Source organism: Octodon degus, unplaced genomic scaffold, assembly GCF_000260255.1.
Source record: "Octodon degus isolate 3935 unplaced genomic scaffold, OctDeg1.0 scaffold00003, whole genome shotgun sequence".
Lineage (NCBI taxonomy): Eukaryota > Metazoa > Chordata > Mammalia > Rodentia > Octodontidae > Octodon > Octodon degus.
Genome location: NW_004524579.1, coordinates 7,100,773 through 7,120,771, shown reverse-complemented (window position 1 = coordinate 7,120,771; position 19,999 = coordinate 7,100,773). Strand labels below are relative to the sequence as shown.

Genomic DNA, 19,999 nt, shown 5'->3' with positions numbered 1-19,999 from the left:
CCTGATATTTAGTACAGGGTCTACAGGGTCTCACTACACAGGTTGGACTTGTTGTGATCCTGTTTTCAGCTTCACAAGTGCTGAGATTACAGGCGCACACCACAACAACGCCCAGTCTCAGTAGCTGTTTTAGCGTGCCCTTGGGAGTGGGGCTGGCACAGCACGCCTGGGGATTGAATCCTAGTCCCTGCGTCTGCCTAAGCAGGCCCTTTAATCCACTGAGCTATCTGGCTGGCCCTCTCTTTTCATTGCTTGACATTTCATTCCACTCATCACTGATTCACCCCTTTCTCTTTTTCCCTTTATTTTTAGGTCACTAATTCAGTGGTTGTTGAATTGTCTTTGGTCATGGATTCCTTTGAAAATGCAAAGAGTATCTCTTAGGAAAATACATGCATGTGGGTTTGGACATGCTTTGTGGTGCAGCAAATGCAGAATGATGGCTTTGTATTATTAAAGAGGCTGCTGTGGATTTCAAAAATACAAAAGACTTTGCCCTCAGCTGTTTCCCTGTAAGCTCTGAATGGGACCTGACAGTCCAGCCCCAGTCTGCCTGCCAGCAGAAGCCAGAAGCGCTGCAAGGATCTCATCAGCCAGGCAGGATGTTGTGAAGGAGATAAGATAGCACAGGGATTTTGCAGGTCCTGGAATACCTGGAGACATTTGAAGACACCCAGAAATTTACAACAAGCCATCGTGGACTCTGCGCACCAAGGTGCAAGACCGCCAGAGAACTGGGACCACAGATGTTTATTAAAATCTTCCCATTTGCTGTCTCCTCCCCCACCTTCTTTCCATCCCTGTAGGAGGGACACGCTTCTCTTTGGTCATGGCACACACCTCATCACTCTGCCTGCCTGAGCCCACAGCACATTGCCTTTACACAAGCCTGGTGGTCTCAGCGGTAGCCCCCAGCGCGTTGTATTTCCTAGTTGAGGGGGAGAAGAATGAGTGACCTGTTACATATTCTTGCTTTGGGGCTAATTCCTCGTTCTATTTGAATAGTGACCCAAATTTGACAGACCCTTGAAGTTATCTATTTTTTTGGCAAAAGGAAACCTATTTTTAAAAATGTTTTAAAAAGGCACAAAATGAACCACAAAACTGAAGTATGTAATGAAATAAAAAAGATCTCTAATGTACATAAGAGAACACACCCACGATGTTTGCCACTCACTCACCTGGGAGAAGTAGGAATCTAGGAAATTCATGTTTATGGCCCCTTCGGCATAGTCCTTAAGGGTTCCCCCTGTGGAGTGCCTGGATCTCAGTGTTCCCAGCCCCAGGTGCCCTGGGGGACAGGGCCCGAGTCCAGTCGCTGCTCCGAACCCTGTCACGGCTCCGGATTCTGTAGTTGCTCTCACTTTGGTGGCCAGTTCCATTCCAGAAGCCCCTTCCACCACCGTCCCTCCGGTGTAGGTATTTGTGCAAACTTCTGAAAATAGGGGAGAAAATTCTCTAACATCTCGTGCTGTGCTTTATTGTGTTTCTCCCCCTGAATCTTTGATGTCTATAAGTAGCTGCCATGTAAAACAAGCATGTGGGAGAAAATGTAAGTATGTGACTAGAAGTGAGGTGTGTTACCGCGCAGGAACAGAGGCTATTAGCTCGTGACCAAAGCTCGGAAACATTACTAATTAAAAAAGTGTATAGTGGAAATTAACTTTCAGTGACAGGAGCCAGAAATAGAAGAATGAAAACAGGGTATTCAGTACCGATCCGTGGAAAGCTTCTAAGGCAGGGCTTGTTTGTTCTCGTGAGAAAAGAAACTGCAATGAAACATCTTGGTTTCAGTAGAGAAGGCAGAAGTGGTGGAGCCTGCCTGCAATCCCAGGGCTAGGAAGGCTGGTGCAGGAGGACTGCTGGGAGTTTAATGTCAGCCTGGAATACAGTCAGGTTTTGTCTCAAAAGAAAAAAACAAAAAAACTCCAAACAAATAAAAAAAGCCAGAGAAAATCTACATAATACAAGCATGCAAATTAGTAGATGCTAATTTGATGTCTTGATGCATAAAGAAAATTAGGTGGTAGAATAGTCACAATTCATTAATTTGTTGTTCATCTATTTTATACAGTAGCTGTGGCACTGGGATAATTTGAATACCAAAGAAATAAATGAATTCACTTATGACAACATTAGTGATCACGTCCTATTATGATTAAATATGAAAAATTAGTAATTGAACTCAAATTAAGATACTCTTAATCTGGGGTGGAGAAAGTAGAACCGAACCAGGGATAAGCAAGCATGAGACTTTAAGTGCAAGTGGAAACCCTACTAATAGACAGATTTGGATGGTATACACAGGGATGTTTGTTACATTTTCCTTTTACTTTTTATGCATGTGAAATATTTTTTGATTTAAAAACTAGTATTTCAGTGCTTGAAAGCTATATTTCAGTTTGTTAAAGTTTAGAAAAAGTATAACAAAACTTTGAAACGATGGCATCAGTGAATAAATTCACTTTTTGAGGCCGAAATTATGTCACAGAAAAGACTAGTATGCAAATATTAAATAGCTTTCTTCATCTTTCAGTATCAATAGCTCCGAGCAGATACATACATATGGACATTACAAAAATAATTTTAAAGTCTTTTAAAGCATATTTCTCCTTTAATTCACCATTGTTTTCAAAAATAAATGTAATGTCTACTCACCAGAACTCTCCACGATATCTACTCCATTAGTGGCAATAGGTGGCACACAAATATTTGTGATTTCCTGCAAATCATAGTCAAAAATTAGAACACTTAAAAGTGGAACCAGTTTTCCGAGCAATCCGGATGAAGTGTGGCCACTTGCAAATGGTGGCATTACAATAAGCCCAAATTCTTGTAAGAGTCACTCTTCCTAGGATTTGGTATTTGAAGATTCAGAGGCTTAAAGGCCACACCCACTCTGCATTACAGCCCTGACTGCTTTTTGGTATCCTTTCTCCCTTTTTCCTGTCTCAAACATACAAATATTTTTCTGTACTTGGCTGCAATGATATTCCACAAACAGGATCCTCACCTTATCCTCAGGTTGGGCTCCTTCAATCCCCCACTGGTGAATTGTTCCTTCCGAACCATCAGGAACTGGGATAAAGCCACCTGCCACTCCCCCAGCGGGACCCCTTTGGCAGTCACAAGTGAGCAGCAGGAGAGGGACCACTAGCAGAAAATCAAGGCAAAATATCAGAACATTTTTATCAGCTAAAAATTATTCAAAACAACAAAGATCAGAGACATTACAAAGAACATTAAAAAACTTAAGATTCCTAATGTGAAGCAAAATTAATTTTTACATACAACATTGGACATGTTATATAATCTTTCTTTGTTCAGTGAACTCACCCATTGATTGGGAGAATAAATCATTGTTTTCATAGACTGCCATAGTACCAGTAAATGAGCTAATTTAGGAAAAGTGCAGTAGCAAACTATGAAGATTCGCTAGTATTGTTAGGATGAGCAACATTTGTTATGGAAGCCAGGTCAGTACTGCATGTGATATACAAAATATTAGACCAAGTGCACAAAAAAGATTTGACATAATGAACGCAGAATCTCAAAATTTAATACAATACTCATATAAATGATACTTTATTGCTGTGTTCAATTCCGTGGTTTTATTACATGAAGGGGAAAAATCATTTGAAAAGGTGATTAATGAAAACTTGGGTGGTCAATTTTTTTAAAAAATGAATTTACAGGGTCTCACTGCATGGATTGGACTGGTAATGACCTTCCTGTTTTCTGCCTCCCAAGTTCTGGGATTACAGGTGCATGCCACCATGCCCAGTCTCAGTATGCTCTGGGGCAGGGCCAGCATCTGCCTAAGCAGGTGCTTTAATCCAATGGGGTATCTGCCCAGCCCTGGTCAGTATTCTTAGGCATAATTTTCAGAAATCTTATCAATTATATGTGCAAATCACACACACACACACACACACACACAACTTTTTCAAAGTGCTGAGTGTATATTTAGTTTAAAACTACATTTTCCCCTGAATACCCTGTAGACCCTTTCCTAAAATACAAAATAAATAAATAAATAAATAATATAAAACTACATTTTGTATATGTCACAAAATTCAAACATGGCATTCTGCCAATGGTAGGATCACACAAAGAAAGCTGTTACTGTGGAATCACTCAATATATTTCCTTTAGCTGCTGTTCAGCGTCACGTTCCCATAAATGCAGTGGCCTATAGGACATGCCATACACACCACAATTAAACATTTCAAAGTCAAACTCATTACTGCAACTTTGAACACCTGTGTTTGATCTATTTTCAGTTTCATTTCAAAGCTTCAGCAACCACTGGCTCTAAAACCTGACTCCTGGGTGTAGTCTGGGCTTGTTACCCAATCTTCCTACTCATGACTATCTTAGTCTATTCAAGCCCTTAAAACGAGACTACCTTAATATGGATAATTTACACATAACAGCAATTCATTGCAAACAGCTCTTTAAATCAAAATGCCATGATATTTGCTATCTGCTCCTGCAGGGGCCATTCCTCAGACATGGCCCCTTTTCTGTGCCCTTGCCTTGGACAAAGGGGGCCCGAGTCTCCCTCCAGCATCTCTACAAGGCCATTGGCCCACTCATATGTGTACCTCAGGACTGAGTTACCCCCAAGAGCACCTCTGTTTGGTAGCGTTGCGTAGCAGCTAGGTCTCATCACTTGGCTTGGGGGAGCACGTTCAGACCCTGGCACTTGCCCCCCAATCTTGTTGAAGTTCTATGGTAATGTTCCGCACACCTATTCTTTCTAGGCTCGTAGGATAGCTCTAAAGAGGCTGTTGACCACCTCTCCTCAGCTATTACAATAACCTCTCATGTGCTCTTCCTCTGTTACGTTCAGCCCATGCTGCTCAGGGTTATCACTCTAAAATATAAAAAAATTTATATTCATAGATCATGATAGAGCGTTTATTTGTGTACCTTTAACAATGCTCTGTCTCCACAGCTTAGAGTGCAGACACTACGGCATGTGTGTAAGCCCCCTTGAATTAGTTCCAAAGAGAGAGATATGTATGGCACATGTGTGGGAAGCCACTAACTATAGCTATGATAACTTATTTCGCTTTTTTATTTTAAAAAAAGCAAGCTGAGAAAATATAGGAAAGCAATAATATTTGTTAAGTCTAAGTGATGGTTAAGCATATGCTTGTAATAGAATTTTCTGTACTTTTTGATGCTTTTAATATATTTTATAAATTTAAAAGAAATTTAAAGGACTTGTAATAGAATGGATCATTTTAAAAATTTGTTTTAACCTTAAATGTCTATTTGCATAATATGGGAAATAATTGTGAACGTGTCAAGGATTTGTGTTTATACAAGAATTTGTTAAGTCTAAGTGATGGTTAAGCATATGCTTGTAATAGAATTTTCTGTACTTTTTGATGCTTTTAATATATTTTATAAATTTAAAAGAAATTTAAAGGACTTGTAATAGAATGGATCATTTTAAAAATTTGTTTTAATCTTAAATGTCTATTTGCATAATATGGGAAATAATTGTGAACGTGTCAAGGATTTGTGTTTATACAAGAATTTGTCCCTAAGTTTTTTTAAGTCGGGGATTAATAGGATTTGATTTAAATGTAATTTTTCAGAATAAAGTAAAATTTATTGAAAAAGGATACATTTGTATAGTTTTCCTAAGTGTGTTCAGTAAGAAACTGTATTAAGTGTGAAAGACCTAACAGGAACGTGTGTGCAGGTGGCTGGCTCTTTTCTGAGGAAATGCTAGAGTACGGGATAGCTTCTAGCAGCCTGTGTCCTAGCAGTGCTCACAGAAAGCTGAACGCTGTGGTGTCCTGCATCATCTCCTCTGAGGTTATTTGACTGCGGCTCTCTTTTAATTTAGAACCTCATGAGACTGGAATATATTTCTGTGCTGCCAAAGCAAGTGCATGAGATTGGAACATGGGGAAGGCGTCCTGGACAGCGCCATGGACCAAGCATGCGGCTCAGCGGAAGAACATTTGCATAGCACATACAACCCTAGCACGGAAAAAATTAAAATACCATGAGTGTCACACTCATGGATAAAGCCATTGTTTTGAGCACGAACACACTGGTCGTGTGCAAAGAGCCTTCACAATTTCTTTTGCTTCTTCTTGATCCACTTGCACTGTTCTAATATCTGCTTAGAGGACTGGTGTTGCTATATTCATATAGATTTGTAGCACGTGACAAATAAGTTCAGCATTTCAGAGTCGTCCCCAGAAATGCCATTTCCCCCCAGCTTTGCCTGCAGAACGATCACAGTGGCTCCTCCCACACTGCACAGATGAGCACAGGCAGTGGAAAAGGCCACTGTGGCTGGTGCCACATGGAGGACATGGGGTGACGCGCAGCACACTCACACAGCAGCAGCAGGAGCCCGAGGAGGAGCAGGCCGATGGCATTGGGGCCCATCCTTGACTGCTGCTTCCGGAGCTCGATATGGGGATCAGTCCCCGAAGCTCTGCAGGAGCCCCGGGCGTCACACTGGCAGACTGTCAGTGTCAACATCTCAGATGACTCGCACTGCCTGTCCTGGGTGCCCGTAACTACAAGGGGGACTCTGTAGACTCCAGGTGATATCTGCGGCTGAGCTTCTAACAGTGCAGAGGTGGCTGTAGAGAAAAGTCATATGAATCAACACAAGGACCATGAGGCTTCTGCTCTAAAACTAATTATTTTTTATAAAAAAGCTAGAATGTTCTTAGAGATCACAGTCCACACCAGTGGGGCTGCCATGGCCCGAGCAGTGATGAGGGCTATAGAGGCTCACTTGGGTCAAGCTGTCTACACCCTCCTTGCCTTCCACGACACAGATAAGCCCAGCACTTAACATCTAGAAGACTGAAGTCCTATCAAAGAGGTCGGCTGGTAGATATCATGGAGATACCAGGACCCCTTGGCCTGGGCTTTCTCCCTCTCCTGGGGGTCTGAGTTAACGCTGAGGTGCATGTGTCCCTCTGAGGGTCACTTCCCTTTTCTTGGGTCTGACTTAATGAGATTGAGTTTCAGCTGTGGCTGCTGCTACCTCAGCAGCTCCTCTAGGTTCTCCTCCATGAGCTGAGGGATGTCGGGTGAGGCTCCTGGGGGTGTGGTCTGTTGCCTTTCTGACTTGGCACTGAGGGTTCCTTCTTCTTTATTGCTCTGTGGCCCCTTTCTGCTTTGGATTCAGGGCAGCAGGCTGTGTTGTTTAACTCATTCATGACCCCATCATACTCTTTGACACTGCATTGTGTTGTCCTTCCCATCCAACAGGTGTTGGCTCTCTCTGGTCTTTGTTTAGCAGCCCCCTCATTGGCTGTGCATCTGGTAAATTACTTTGGGGCCACACATGGCATGTATAGTATGGAGCTAGATACTTATCTCAGATCAGAAGGGACCAAGGTCAGGAGGCCCAAGGGGACAAAATCTCTGGGGACTCTGACAACGGCCAATACCTGTGACTGGAAGGCTTCAGGGGAATATTCATGAGAGGAAGCAAGACGGGTACAGGAAGAGCTAGGAGAAATGAATGGGTGTGGAAAGGATTGGAAGGATTCTGGTGGTCACTATAAACCCCAGGAAGGGAGAGACTAAGTCTAATTTCAATTTCTATGAGGCTTCTAGAAACTATAGATGTAAAATGAACACGATAAAGGTGAGGGGAAAATGATTAGGTTTCTCCCACTGACTAATGGGCTTAGAAACTGTGGTCTACCCTGCCAGAAAGATTCTCAACTTGTGGCATACAGGTGTCCCTGCTATGCTCCCTGAGCAGCCCTGCTTCTCCAGGGCTAAGTGCTGCCTGCACCTTGCTTTGTGAGGGAAACCTTATGCACCTAGAAATCTAGTCAGCTTTCTGATACAACAGATGCCTCACTCTAATCTTTATTCTGCTGTGAAGGTAGAAATAAATATGCTAAAACAATACAAACATTATTGTCTGAAATCCAGAACATATTTAAATGGTACTGACATCATGTCTTGCCATCCCCTTTTTGAAGAGAAGGGGACTTCACAATGCTAGGATTGCATTTTTATTCCAAAGCATTTTTTCAATCATTCTTGGAAAGGACCCACTCTCGAGTGAGTTCTTATTCTTCTAGAAATATAAAGAAGCGGCAACTTTCACATATGGAAGCGATTTCTCTCCCACTCACCGTTGAGGCCTGTGATTCTCCATATGACTGGCAACTTTAGAGGCTGCTCCTCCACTGAGAATGTGTAGGGACCGGCATACCTGTCCCTGTCCAACGTTCTAGCTGAGACAACCACGGAAGGTGATGAGCTACAGATTTCTTCTTTTTCCAGCACAACTGGTGGGCAGCTTTCTTTAAACTCAGGAACTTCAACATGGACTGTGCCAGTGGAAGTTTTACCTGTGTTTTCTATAAGTATAACATTTAGAGTTGAACAAGTGTATGGAGTAAAATTGTAAGAACAACAACAACAACAACGAAAAGAATCTTAAATTTCCTTAAGCCAAGGTAGTGTGTCTTTTCAACAGATACTTTTTATTATAAACATTACCTCCTAATTTAATATCAAGATTTGAAATCAAGTCTTTTTTTCCCATAATTTTATTGAGAAACAAATAGCAATGAGATAGTTTCAAACCAGATTGGTAGGACAGTTTCAATAATTAACACATTGCATACATTCTTCCTAGTGGTTAATTGCTGTAGAAGATGCAGACTGGATATCCTATTTACAAACACTATTAGAACAAATCACTCTATTCATTAAGAGAATGTAACTACATATCTATCCTAACCACTTTGAATACACAGATACAAAATGGACATTCATCTGTATACCCTTTTTTTGTTAAGTTCCATCATTTAAATATTATAGATGTGTAAACTCAGAAAAATATTCTAAAAGAGTCCAGTAGTCCATAATAGTACTGGGTCTTCTGCTTCACCGGCAATGTCAGAAATTGTTGACCTGAGTCCCCTACAGCTTAACATAACACCATGACTTTACTTCTTATACTTCATTTTTATACTTTTCTGCTGGATGGTTAAGACCAAGGTAAAGCAGGACCTATGCAACAAGAGTTGTAGCTTTTGGGTCTGATAAGGTCAGTGAAATCCCCTCAGGATTTATCCTGAGATCCTGTACCTCAGATTATAGAACCTTTGACAGTGTCAGCCATGTGGATGAGTCATGGCCATTGCTTGGCCAATGGGCTCTCTGTGAAAGCCTGAGAGAATGTTTTCTCTCCATGTGACTCTCCTTAGGCACACTCTACATCATCGATCTGAAATCAAGTCTTGAAATCAAGACTTGTAAGGTGATAAATTCAGTGTTTACAAATGGAATGAACACAAATTCATAATGACTTTTTAAACAGTAATAATTTCATTTGTAATTAGTATGTAAAAAACTTTTCTTTCTAAAGAATGAGTCAGAGTATGGGGAATAAACAATTTATAAATTTATTTTATGACCTAACAGATAAATTTCAACATGGGAAAAATTTAAAATGTGGACAATCAAAAACAATAAAATAAAAATCTCTTGTTGGTAATATTATGAGTCATTTCTTTGTTATTGTTAGGGCTTTTTGTAGTTTTTCCCAAATGGAAATATTTTTAGTTTATAGATTTGATTCTTTTTTGGTGTTTATTTATTGCATTGATCAAAAATTAATATTATACTTCAGGAATCATGCATACTCAATAAACTGTACTTTAAAACATTCTAGATAAGGAAATTTTGTTCAAGATATAACTATAGAAGTTTTCTCTAGGTAGTTCATGAAGCAGTTTACATTTAAATTGAACTTCCCTGATAGACTTTCTCTGGTACAGAGCTATATCTCCAGATCCTCTTATTTCTTTTTATTTTGAGACAAGATCTTGCTAAGTTGTCAAGATGGGACTTAACTTGCTATCTTTCTGCCTCAGCCCTCCACAGTGCTGGAATTCAAAGTATATGCCACTGCATAGATTTATGTAGGAATCTACGTCGATCCTCTCAAATCCAGAAATGTCTGAGGATCAAAAAATCTTCCTTCAGTCACAATAAACAATAGGGACCAAAGAGAATTCACTCGCAATATGGACTTCACTGAGAAGTTAGCTTCTCGTAGGTTCCAATCCCCTAAAATAATGAGCTTTAGAGACAAAGAAAATAGGCGCAATAATCCTAATCCTCTACTTATGAAGCAGTGCTAATTCTTTAGAAGAAGCCATCAAAGTAGTTTTCTTACCATCTATGGCCAGAACCTCAGCTGTGATTGTCTTGTTAACTATGAAAGTGGAATCCCGGGCGATGTTTTTGACAAATTTGATTTGAGCAGTTTTTGGATCAATTATTAGTAAACCACCATCATTACGACCCATGATATATCTGTTTTATAACAGAAAAAGAAATAATTTTCTTTCAATATAGAATGTTGTGTACTTAATGAAAATAAGTGATTTAATCTTTAATATATTTATACTTAAGGGCCGGGGAGATAGCTCAGTAGAATAAGCACTTCCCTGGCAAGCGCAAGGGCCTTCAATCCCCAGTTCCTCCCCCGCTAAAAATATATATATTTAAAATACTTTAAAATAAGAGCTTATAAAAGATGTCAGAAAATTACCATGAAGTGAGTGAGTCATTTCATTATCGTTATACATTATTCTAGTTATTTGATTTTCCTCTCTATTAAGTAAAATGCTTATGTCCTTGCTCTTTATAATATAGTTACTAACTTGCATGGTGCTTTTATATTTTAGGTATCTATATATGTATGCATGTATCTATGTATGTATGTGTCTATCATCTATGTATCTTTCCATGCATCTATGTATGTATATGTACTGTGTGTCTATCTTTCTATGTATCTATGTATCTATATGTGTGTTTATCATCTATCTGTCATCTTTCGATGATCCTTGGACTCATGTGTAACAATATTTTATCTGATAGAAACATGGTCTTCTGATAAACTTCTAATTTTTGTAAGATTCAGCTGGAGGCTTATGAAAAATGTGTCCTGATTGTGCTTGACAACCTAAGGCATTGTTTTAGCTTTCACTTTAACTTATGCTAACTTTCCTCAAAGTATGATGTATTCTAATGATTTATCTCCACGTCTCTTTCTGAATTACTGAGCTCCTTATCTTTGTCACCTTCAGTTTTGTATGGCTGGCATATATTTGTCTTTGCATTGGGTTGTAATAAATTATAGATGAAAACTAAGCCGAGGAACAATGAGATGTCATAAAAATAGTCATACCTGACAGACGTGGCAGCCCTGCCTGTGTCTTCATCGATGGCTTCATATGTTCCCAGGACATAATTAATCAATTTGCTACTACTTATACCTTTTTGCACAGTAAATGTCTTGGAAGCAGGACGGAATGAAATTCCTTCTCGTACATCGATTATCTCAATTGTGACCGGAGTTGACTGGACTCGGTATTGAGAGACTATTGACTGGTGAAATGCAGCTTTATTTTTGACAGCAATACTAAATCGCATGCTTTGCATTTGTTCATAATCTAGGGGCTAGAGGAAAAATGAAAAGAAAGGAAGTGTCACACAAACACAACCCGGTTATACTAGTAGAAAGGTCAACCAAGGTGCAGTGGTTGGGTCCACTTAGTTCCATATAATGAAACACTTTCAGAAATCACTGTGATGTGGAGATAAAGGGGGAGGCTTCTTAACTTCTGGGCGTCATCTTGTATCTGATGCTTATAAAGCAGGATGCCTGCTTTGAGACTAACAAAACATCAGCAATCTCTTTAGCAGTAGGAAAAAATCGTGACTTTGTGATAATGATGAGATTTACATCTTATTTCTGCTACTTTTAAAGAAATTAGTGACTTAGAGCACGATGTTCAATTTCTCTGGTTCTGAGTTTTTTGTTTCTAAAACTAATCCTTGCCTCATCAGGTTGCTGTGGGGACAGAATACGTTAGGGCCCACCAAACATTCCTGGAGACGGCAGCTGTGGTCAGTCACGGAATCCTCATGGGGTTCGGGTACCATGATGGCTTTCCTGACTTACAGTTCCTAGATGTGAAGGAAACTGTCTAAACAGCTGGGTTGTCACTGAGGCCTCTGTGGAGCAGTGAGCGTGTGTCCCACCAACTCTTCACACACTGTTTTCAGATGGCCTTGTATTATAAATGTGTTTAACCCTCTTAGTAAAACGACCCAAAATGGGGTCTAAAAAAGCCTAGGATAATCTTTTTTTTTTCAGTAGCTTTTTTTTTTTTTCCTGAGGATAATAAGGAAATGCTAATTTTAGTTACATTTTCTTGTGACTAAAAATAAAATTGTGGCAAGAGGCTTCAATTAGAGTTTTACATTTGCAGTGGCTGGCTTTGCGTGTTCAGTATCTCCTTGGGGATGAGGATGATGTGTAAGCTGCATATTGTAATACAGCAGGTAAGAGAGGATGGCTTTAGGGAACCTGTGTGAAGGTAAGGGATTACTCCTACTTGGGAGAGTTCAAAAGGGTTCTGGGAAGTTTAGGCCTGAGCAGTGTGTTTCAGGAGACTGAGACATCAACTAGGCATACGTGGAAGCCCTCGCAATGTCCAGCCTTGCAGAAGGTGAGGGGAAATAAGCTAGCTGCAGCTGGGCATGCAGACGGGGAAAGGCATCGTATACAGCTGTGCCCTTCATCTTGAAGGGCAGCAGTTGGGTACTGGTTAGAGTCACTGAAGGGGACTGAAGTCACTGCCTGGGTAGGGAGTTACCCATAGTCCTACTGAACTACTCCTTCCTACATTCTTACTGTGTAGGAAAAGTTGGCCTCAATAAGGCTGAGGGAGTATGTTACAGCCAGAGAAGTTTCGAAAGAGAAGACCAAGTGGTACAAATTGTTTCTTAAGAAGAATGTGGTGCGCTGGTGGTAGTGTAAAGAATGCAGTCAAGCAGGGTGGAAGTAGGGACATCCATTCAGAGGCACTGCAGCTGTCTAGACAGCTGAAGCAAGGCTGGCCTTTAGGATAGGTGGCTAGAAGGTGGAGGCGGTGATGCAGCAGGGGGAGCTTCTAGGCAGAGCTTGGTGGTGGCTGGCTGTGTGTTGTGAGGGGATGTCATGACTGTAAGATGACATCCAGGACATTGCAACACTGAATGACTCCAATGCATGGATGGAAACTATCTCATTTCCAAGCATCGCTGGGAGTTTAGAACAAAGCTCTTTCTTCCAAGTGAGGACAGTGGTAGTGTTCTCGCTAAAAAGTTGAATAGAATGAAACCTTTTGTACAGCTTCTAGAAGCTCCCTTGATAAGAAAACATTTTGGGTCTGTCATCCCACTGGACTTAACTGATGAAAGAAATTCCCGTATGTCCTAAAGTCCTACGTCAAGGAATGTCAACAAAGAGTCATTATTCCTTCTGGTCTATGCCATATTCAGGTAGAGACAGCTTTGCATTATGTTGCATAGTGATTCTGTCATAGTGAAGCACATGAAAGGGGACCCTTGCAAGTTTTGCTTGTACATGCCCATTTTCTAGGAAGTTGTTTGTTTTTTCTCTGATGACAATAGCTAACTCACTTCAGACAGCTTCACAAGCTGTAATTCCATGCACTCTCCTCTCTTCCTAGCTTCAACCTAAATGCAGACAGTGAATTTGATTAGGTCAGGACATGTGTTGTACTTTCCTGTGATGAAAGCAAGCACACCCATAAGCATGTGTGTTAGTGCATGTATGCTGACTACCTGAAGTATGTTAGCTTGGAAAGGGATGAACCAACATGTTAAGAGAAGTCTTTAGGTAACGGGGTTCATTTTTAAAATAGTGTGTATTTTTGCATCTTTATATGAGGGAGTTCTGTTATTATTGATAAAGCTTATTTGTAGAAATGATAGTTTGGGTTAGTGTATTTAAAAAAATTTTTTGTACGAGGGATTGAACTCAGGACCTTGCATTTGCCAGGCAGGCACTTGTACCACTGAGCTATCTCCCCAGCCTAGAGTTTGTTTTTAAGAAGACCCAAGGCTTACCTTAACCAACTTCAGGATGCCTTCATTGCTTCTTGGGTCAGTTTCTATTTCAAACCATTTCCCTTCATTTCCAGAGGTGAAGAAGTACACGGCCCGCCAGTTGTCTGTGTACTCCTCATCCCAGTCTGTCACTTGAAATCGAAGTAAATCAGAGCTGAGAGCATTTTCCTTAATACGCGCCGAATACTGAAGAAGAGAAAAGCCAAATTTAAGACTCAGTGCGGGATTTTACCTAAAATGATTACATTTGTTTTAAATGGAATCATTACTTCACAAGTTAAGTATCGTCTCCTTATGAGTTTCTGAATTTCTTCCTTCCCTTCCCTTCTCTACTCTTCTACTCTCCCCTCCCCTCCCTTCCTCCCTTCCTCCCTCCCTGCTTCTCTCTCTCTCATACTCTTACTGTCACTCTTTCTTCTGAGATACTTTTTTCTTTTCTTTTTTTAAAAATAATTTTATTGAGAAGCAAATAGCAATAAGACTGTTTCAAAACCAATTAATAGAACAGTTTCAATAATTAATACATTGCATATTGTTGTCTTCTTAGTGGTTATTCAGAGTAAAAGATGCAGACATGATATCCTGTCCACAAACGCTATTAGAACAATTCTTTCTATTCATTGAATTAAGAGAAAGTAGCTATTTATCTATCCTATTTTGAATATACAGATACGAAACATTCGTTCATTTGTATCCCCTTTTTTTGTTTAGTTTTGGCAGAGAAGGGTATTCCATTGTCATTTAAATATTGTAGGTGTGTGAATTCAGCAAAATATTCCAATATAGTCTAGTAGTCCATAATAGTAGTGGGTTATCTATAGGACTGGCAATGTCAGAAGTTGTTGGCTTGAGCCTTTTACAGCTCATATTAATATGGCTTTACTTTTTATATCTTGTTTTTATACTCTTCTGCTGGATGGTTAAGACCAAGATAAAGCAAGACCTATATAATAATGTAACTTTTGTATCTGATAAGGTCAGTCAAGTACCCTCAGGATTTATCCTGAAACTCTGTACTACAATTTGTAGATCCTTTGTCAGTGAGACACTTTTTTCTTTTGAGATGCTCAGATTGGTCTTAAGCTCACTGTGTAGCCCAGGCTGTCATCAAACGCACAGTCCTCATGCCTTAGCCTCCTGAGTGAGTCCTGGAACTACAAGTATGTGCCACTATACATACCTGGCCTCTGAATTCTTATATTTTTAAAAAGCCTTTAAAAATTATTTATTCATTTATTTATTTAGTGTGTGGCCAGCTCAGCCAGCCATGGGGGTGGGGCTGGTATAGCAGCATGTGATGCCAGGGATTGAACAGCGGTCCCTGCACTCTGCCTAAGCAGGTGCTTTAGACCGCTGCGCTGTCTCACCAACCCACTTTTTTTTTTTTTTTAAAGAATAGTCCAGAAAGCATGTAAGCTAGAAAGAAGGAAAATACTGAATGTAAGTGAATATCTATCTATCTATCTATCTATCTATCTATCTATCTATCTATCATCTATCTATCTATCTATCTATCTATCATCTATCTATCTATTTCAGAGGACAAATGGTGTACCTGGGAATACTTAAGCACTGGGAAGTTGTCGTTGACGTCTTTCACTTTAACATCGCATTCACATTGAGTCGACAGTCCAACTCCATCTTGGTCTGCACCACTCACAACCAGACGATAGCTGCTAAATTGCTAAATTTGGAGGGAAAAATCATTATTAATCTTTCAAGAAATAAATGGCCTGCCCTTACTTTCTGTGGGTAATGCAGTGTAAACACTGAGGTTCATGGCTCGTGGGTTTATGCAGCCTTAGTTGCCCATGAGGGAAGAGGGCTGTGTGGCTTGAAATGCTGGGGTGCAGATCTTGAAGGGCCTGCCACACTTTGCTCTTTTGTAAGTGTCTCATAGGAAGGCTCTCCCCTTGGAGCAGAAGTGGGCAATGAGGGTGTGGGGTGATCGTCTGAAGGGGGCTTGCTGGTGGACCACCCGCTACTCTGATGGTAGCATCATTGGTACAAAGGCAACGTGGAGTTCAACAAGATACAGCCTTGGCAGGGATGGGTGGTGGTGAGGCAATGGGGAGAAAAGAGAAATAGGCTTTTCTGGTGTTCTGAAAGCAGGGATGAAATTCAAAGGAAAAGCCTAAGTACAAAGTATGACATCAAAGCAGGCTTTTACTCCAGATAGGGATTTCTTCCCTCTCTTACAATTTTTCTTTTCCTTCTTCTAACTCTGGGAGTTAGTCACAGTGCAGTCTTTGCCCAGGAGGCCAGTGCCTTCTGTTGCTGTCACACCTTGACTTCCACTGGCATGTACTGCGTACGCTGTGTGTGGAGGTCCCAGGTCCACAACCCACCCACAGAATCCCACTGAAGAAGGGTCTCGAGTGACCCAGGGGAATACTAGCAGCCGCTTTTCTTTCTCCTTTAATTCCCAGAGGAACGTGTGTCTTCAGTTTCTCACAGTCAAACCCTTTCTTTTTGAACGTCTTTAAGTGACTTGCTTTACCTCCCGATCAAGAGCGTTGGTCAAAGTGCGGACTTCTCCAGTGTTTCTGCTTATTAGGAACATGGGTGTGCCTGCAGGCTCCTGGGAGATGATTTTGAAGGCAATTTTAGAGTTCAGGTGGTTTGGTTCATCTGCGTCTGTGGCGTTTAATATCATCACCAAGGAGTCTAGGAACACAGGAAAACATCCACTGAGGAATGCATAAAGATCAACATTGTGCTTCCAGTAAATATTTACTGCAATCTCACATTGACTTTCTGTATCTTAAAGCTACCTCTATGCACAAAAAATGTACATGGCACTTGTGGTATCGGTTTCTGGGTCTCTTAGCTAAGTAGAACTGTGCCACCTTCCACAAAAATCTTCCAGTTCTCTTTATTACTTCTTTGATGTGTGGCCTTCTGATTCTCCCCTTTTCCTAATGATCTAAGTAAAGTATGTCTCTATCCCTTAAACCTAAAATACCCCAACTTCTGCATCCAGGGTAAGGCTGCCTCTTCAGCTTTGTGACTGTCTGCTGTTCATGGAGCTTGTAGATATAGAAATAGATACTATCAACCTCATAATAAGAGTGGCATCTAGAAATCCAATGGTGGTGGCTTATTAGCTCAAACACAAACTTTAGCAAGAAGAACTATACTAGTTTTTGATGAATTTGTTTTTGCAATACAATGAAGAAATTAATGGAGTTAAGTTAGCTTGTAAAGGGCTGGGGAGATGGTTCAGTAGAATAAGTGCTTTCCTGGCAAGCGCAAGGGCCTGAGTTCAATCCCTGGTTCCGGGAAAAAAAAAAAGTTAGCTTGTAAAAATGATAAACCATAGTGGTTCTTATAATTGAAAAATAGGTGAATTGCAAGTGGTAGGTACTCTGAGACTTACTTGAAGCACTGTTTTCTTCAATTTCACCCTTGAATATTCTTTGGGAAAATACTGGAGCATTATCGTTGACATCTAAAATTTTGACCGTTAATAAAAGTGGTTTCTCTACGTCTTGTCCTAGGACATTTAGAGCTCGACATGTGATCTGGGAACAGAGGGAATGTTAATTATTACTCTACCAAGTCAGCCTGCATATTATTAAGACTCCTAGAATCAAGGCCTCTGTTGGCATGTGTGGAACTTTGGTGTAAATAAGAAAAACCTTTCTTGAAAGGAAGGAGATAATGGAGAAAGGTACCCACTCTTGCCTCTTATTCCCAGCTGATGTGTCTCAGCTCAGGATGAGGCTCTTGGTGAATGGGGTGCTGGGTTTTGGCCCTCACCCATCACCGTCCCTGCAGGTAATCAAACCCCCAGTGGAGGTTCTTTGTAGAAGGATCCATGTTGCTATTTATTGGTGGACTGGTTCATGTACTTCTCTCTTTTCTACATTAGCTAGTAAGAGAGTCACTTTCTAAAGCTTTAGAATATGAGATAAGGGGAAGGGAAACCTGATGTTGAGTATACACACTTACCAGGAAGCTTGGGGTTTCTTCTCGATCAACGATTGCTGTTATATTAATTTCACCAGTGTTTGGGTCAACAATGAAGATTCCAAAAGGGGGCTGATCGATTCCCACTCCAGAAATCCTATAGGTAATTTTCTGGTTTGTTTGGAAATCTGAAGTAATCTGCAACCCCAAATACCCAAAATGTTAAGGTGTCAATATCCCAGGCCTCTTCTTTCTCCATTCTCTTCCATCTCCATAGTCTAAAGTCATTTCGTTCATTTGATCCCCTCTTTCTCACATTATAAACTCTACCTTTTGCTTTATTAGATGATAGGAAGATGAAATAAACTCAAGGTGTGACTTGTGCTGACAAGTATTGACCTGCATGTGTTAATTCCTTGGGCTTTGTAATATTTACTTGCTCAGATTGTGACCAATGTTAAAATGCTGAGAGATGGACTGAGTGTAGCTCAGTGGCACAGCGCTTGTCTCTGATGCTCAAACCTTGGATTCTATCCCAAGCACCACACAAAAAATTGTTGAGAAAGTCAAGCACCCTTACTATTGTGATTCCTACTCCTGAGTTCTCACTCCCTATGTGACAACATTAACAGAATAATGCTTATTTAAGTTTAAAGAAGAGGACACAAGGGGGAAAGGGGAACACAGTTATATAGTAGGTGTCAAAATATGTAATAAGATGTATTGCTTTTTATTATTAAGATTTTGAGCCTTTTACTAGGGTGATTTCAAATATATACACTAAATTAGAAGAGTGCACTAACCCTGATACACATCTCCCAGTTTCAACCGTTATTCATACACAGTCAGTTCAATATTTTTTCTCCAACTCTCTCTGGTTATTTTAGCTCTATTTTTTCATCATAGTCTGTTAGACTATGGATCCAAGGAGGCTTATATATTAAAATAGGTCAACAGTGACTCTTAATTTTATGACTCTAGGAATTATATAGTACTTCCACCTTCTTTTCCTTACTTTTATTATTGTTTTACTTTTTGTTAGTGATACTACTTTACTATCCTATGAACTTCCCTGTATGCATTTTGCTAATTGAAGTTAGCATACTATTTTAATTTACATATGACATATTTCATCTAAAGAGCCACAGTGGCCCTGCTGAGGCGACTTACCTTGGCAATGGGGTTTCTTTTGGAGTTGTCTTCTCTTTCTCTGCAGGGAGTTGCAAACTTCACCCATTCACGTTTGTACCTCCTTTTGCCCTGTTGAACTGCTGTCTCTTCCTTTCCATGTGGCTCTTTTGTCTGGTATGAAAAGAACTCCATTGTACTATGCATGCTGTGGCAGTTTTTGCTTTGAATGTCACTTATGGACACCAAGGTTGAGCAACTCCCTAAGTTTCAAGATCTCTTAGACCGTTAGATGTTTACCTCACTCTGATGCTTCATCAAGGAAGAAACTTTAAGACTTCTACAAAGCTACATAATTTCTACTATTAGTTATCAATCATATTTTATGTATTTTATATGCTGTACAGTATCTAATTGTTCTAGACATATAGGATGTCACCTGCTGATTTGCTTAAATGGAGAAAAACAATGCTTGGGATAAAGCATGCTACTAACATGTACACAAGACATTTTTCTAAACATGCATGCATTAGTTGCTAGAATTTTCACTTTACAAATTTTATAATTATCAAGTAATTTTAAATGTTAACATTTTCCTGAAATACAATTTTAATTAAAAAAACCCCTTTATTTTCATCACCAAAAATGTTCTCATACTTTACCTCTATCCGCAATTCTCCATGAACCAACACGAACACCTGTAGGTATTTAAATAGAGTCAAGTTACATGTATGCTCTTCAAATAAATAATTACATAAAGTTAATAATCCTGACTGTTGTCGTCTATGGTGGATATTATAGCTTGATTCGATTTCTGAAGAACCTGGTTTGGAGAAGCCTTATTCATAGAATACACACCCACCAGCAAGAGGATTTGTTTTCAATATAAACAAGTTATTCCAGTTTTTTAATCAGACAATAGAATTTCAGTGATATAAAGAAAGACCTACTGGACTTTGTACAACTGAACCTAGCAGCCGGTTATGGCAACCAAATATTTTTTTATGTG

General features: G+C 40.0%; 1 protein-coding gene across 1 annotated transcript in view; it reads right to left on the bottom strand.

Annotated features, from left to right (window-relative positions):
- The window catches only part of LOC101576935 (desmoglein-3), a gene marked incomplete at its 5' end in the record, with an annotated part of 23,583 nt that extends 3,589 nt beyond the window's left edge, over positions 1-19,994 (bottom strand). Inside the window, 15 exons of the mRNA XM_023713379.1 lie at positions 1,182-1,435; positions 2,659-2,722; positions 3,014-3,153; positions 6,369-6,620; positions 8,145-8,372; positions 10,202-10,341; positions 11,219-11,490; positions 13,951-14,136; positions 15,506-15,634; positions 16,451-16,617; positions 17,330-17,474; positions 17,905-18,060; positions 19,033-19,164; positions 19,653-19,688; positions 19,941-19,994. Of these exons, the coding sequence (XP_023569147.1) occupies positions 1,182-1,435; positions 2,659-2,722; positions 3,014-3,153; positions 6,369-6,620; positions 8,145-8,372; positions 10,202-10,341; positions 11,219-11,490; positions 13,951-14,136; positions 15,506-15,634; positions 16,451-16,617; positions 17,330-17,474; positions 17,905-18,060; positions 19,033-19,164; positions 19,653-19,688; positions 19,941-19,994 (2,355 nt within the window). The remainder of the gene's footprint in view (positions 1-1,181; positions 1,436-2,658; positions 2,723-3,013; positions 3,154-6,368; positions 6,621-8,144; positions 8,373-10,201; positions 10,342-11,218; positions 11,491-13,950; positions 14,137-15,505; positions 15,635-16,450; positions 16,618-17,329; positions 17,475-17,904; positions 18,061-19,032; positions 19,165-19,652; positions 19,689-19,940) is intronic.
- Positions 19,995-19,999: the final 5 nt, after the last annotated feature.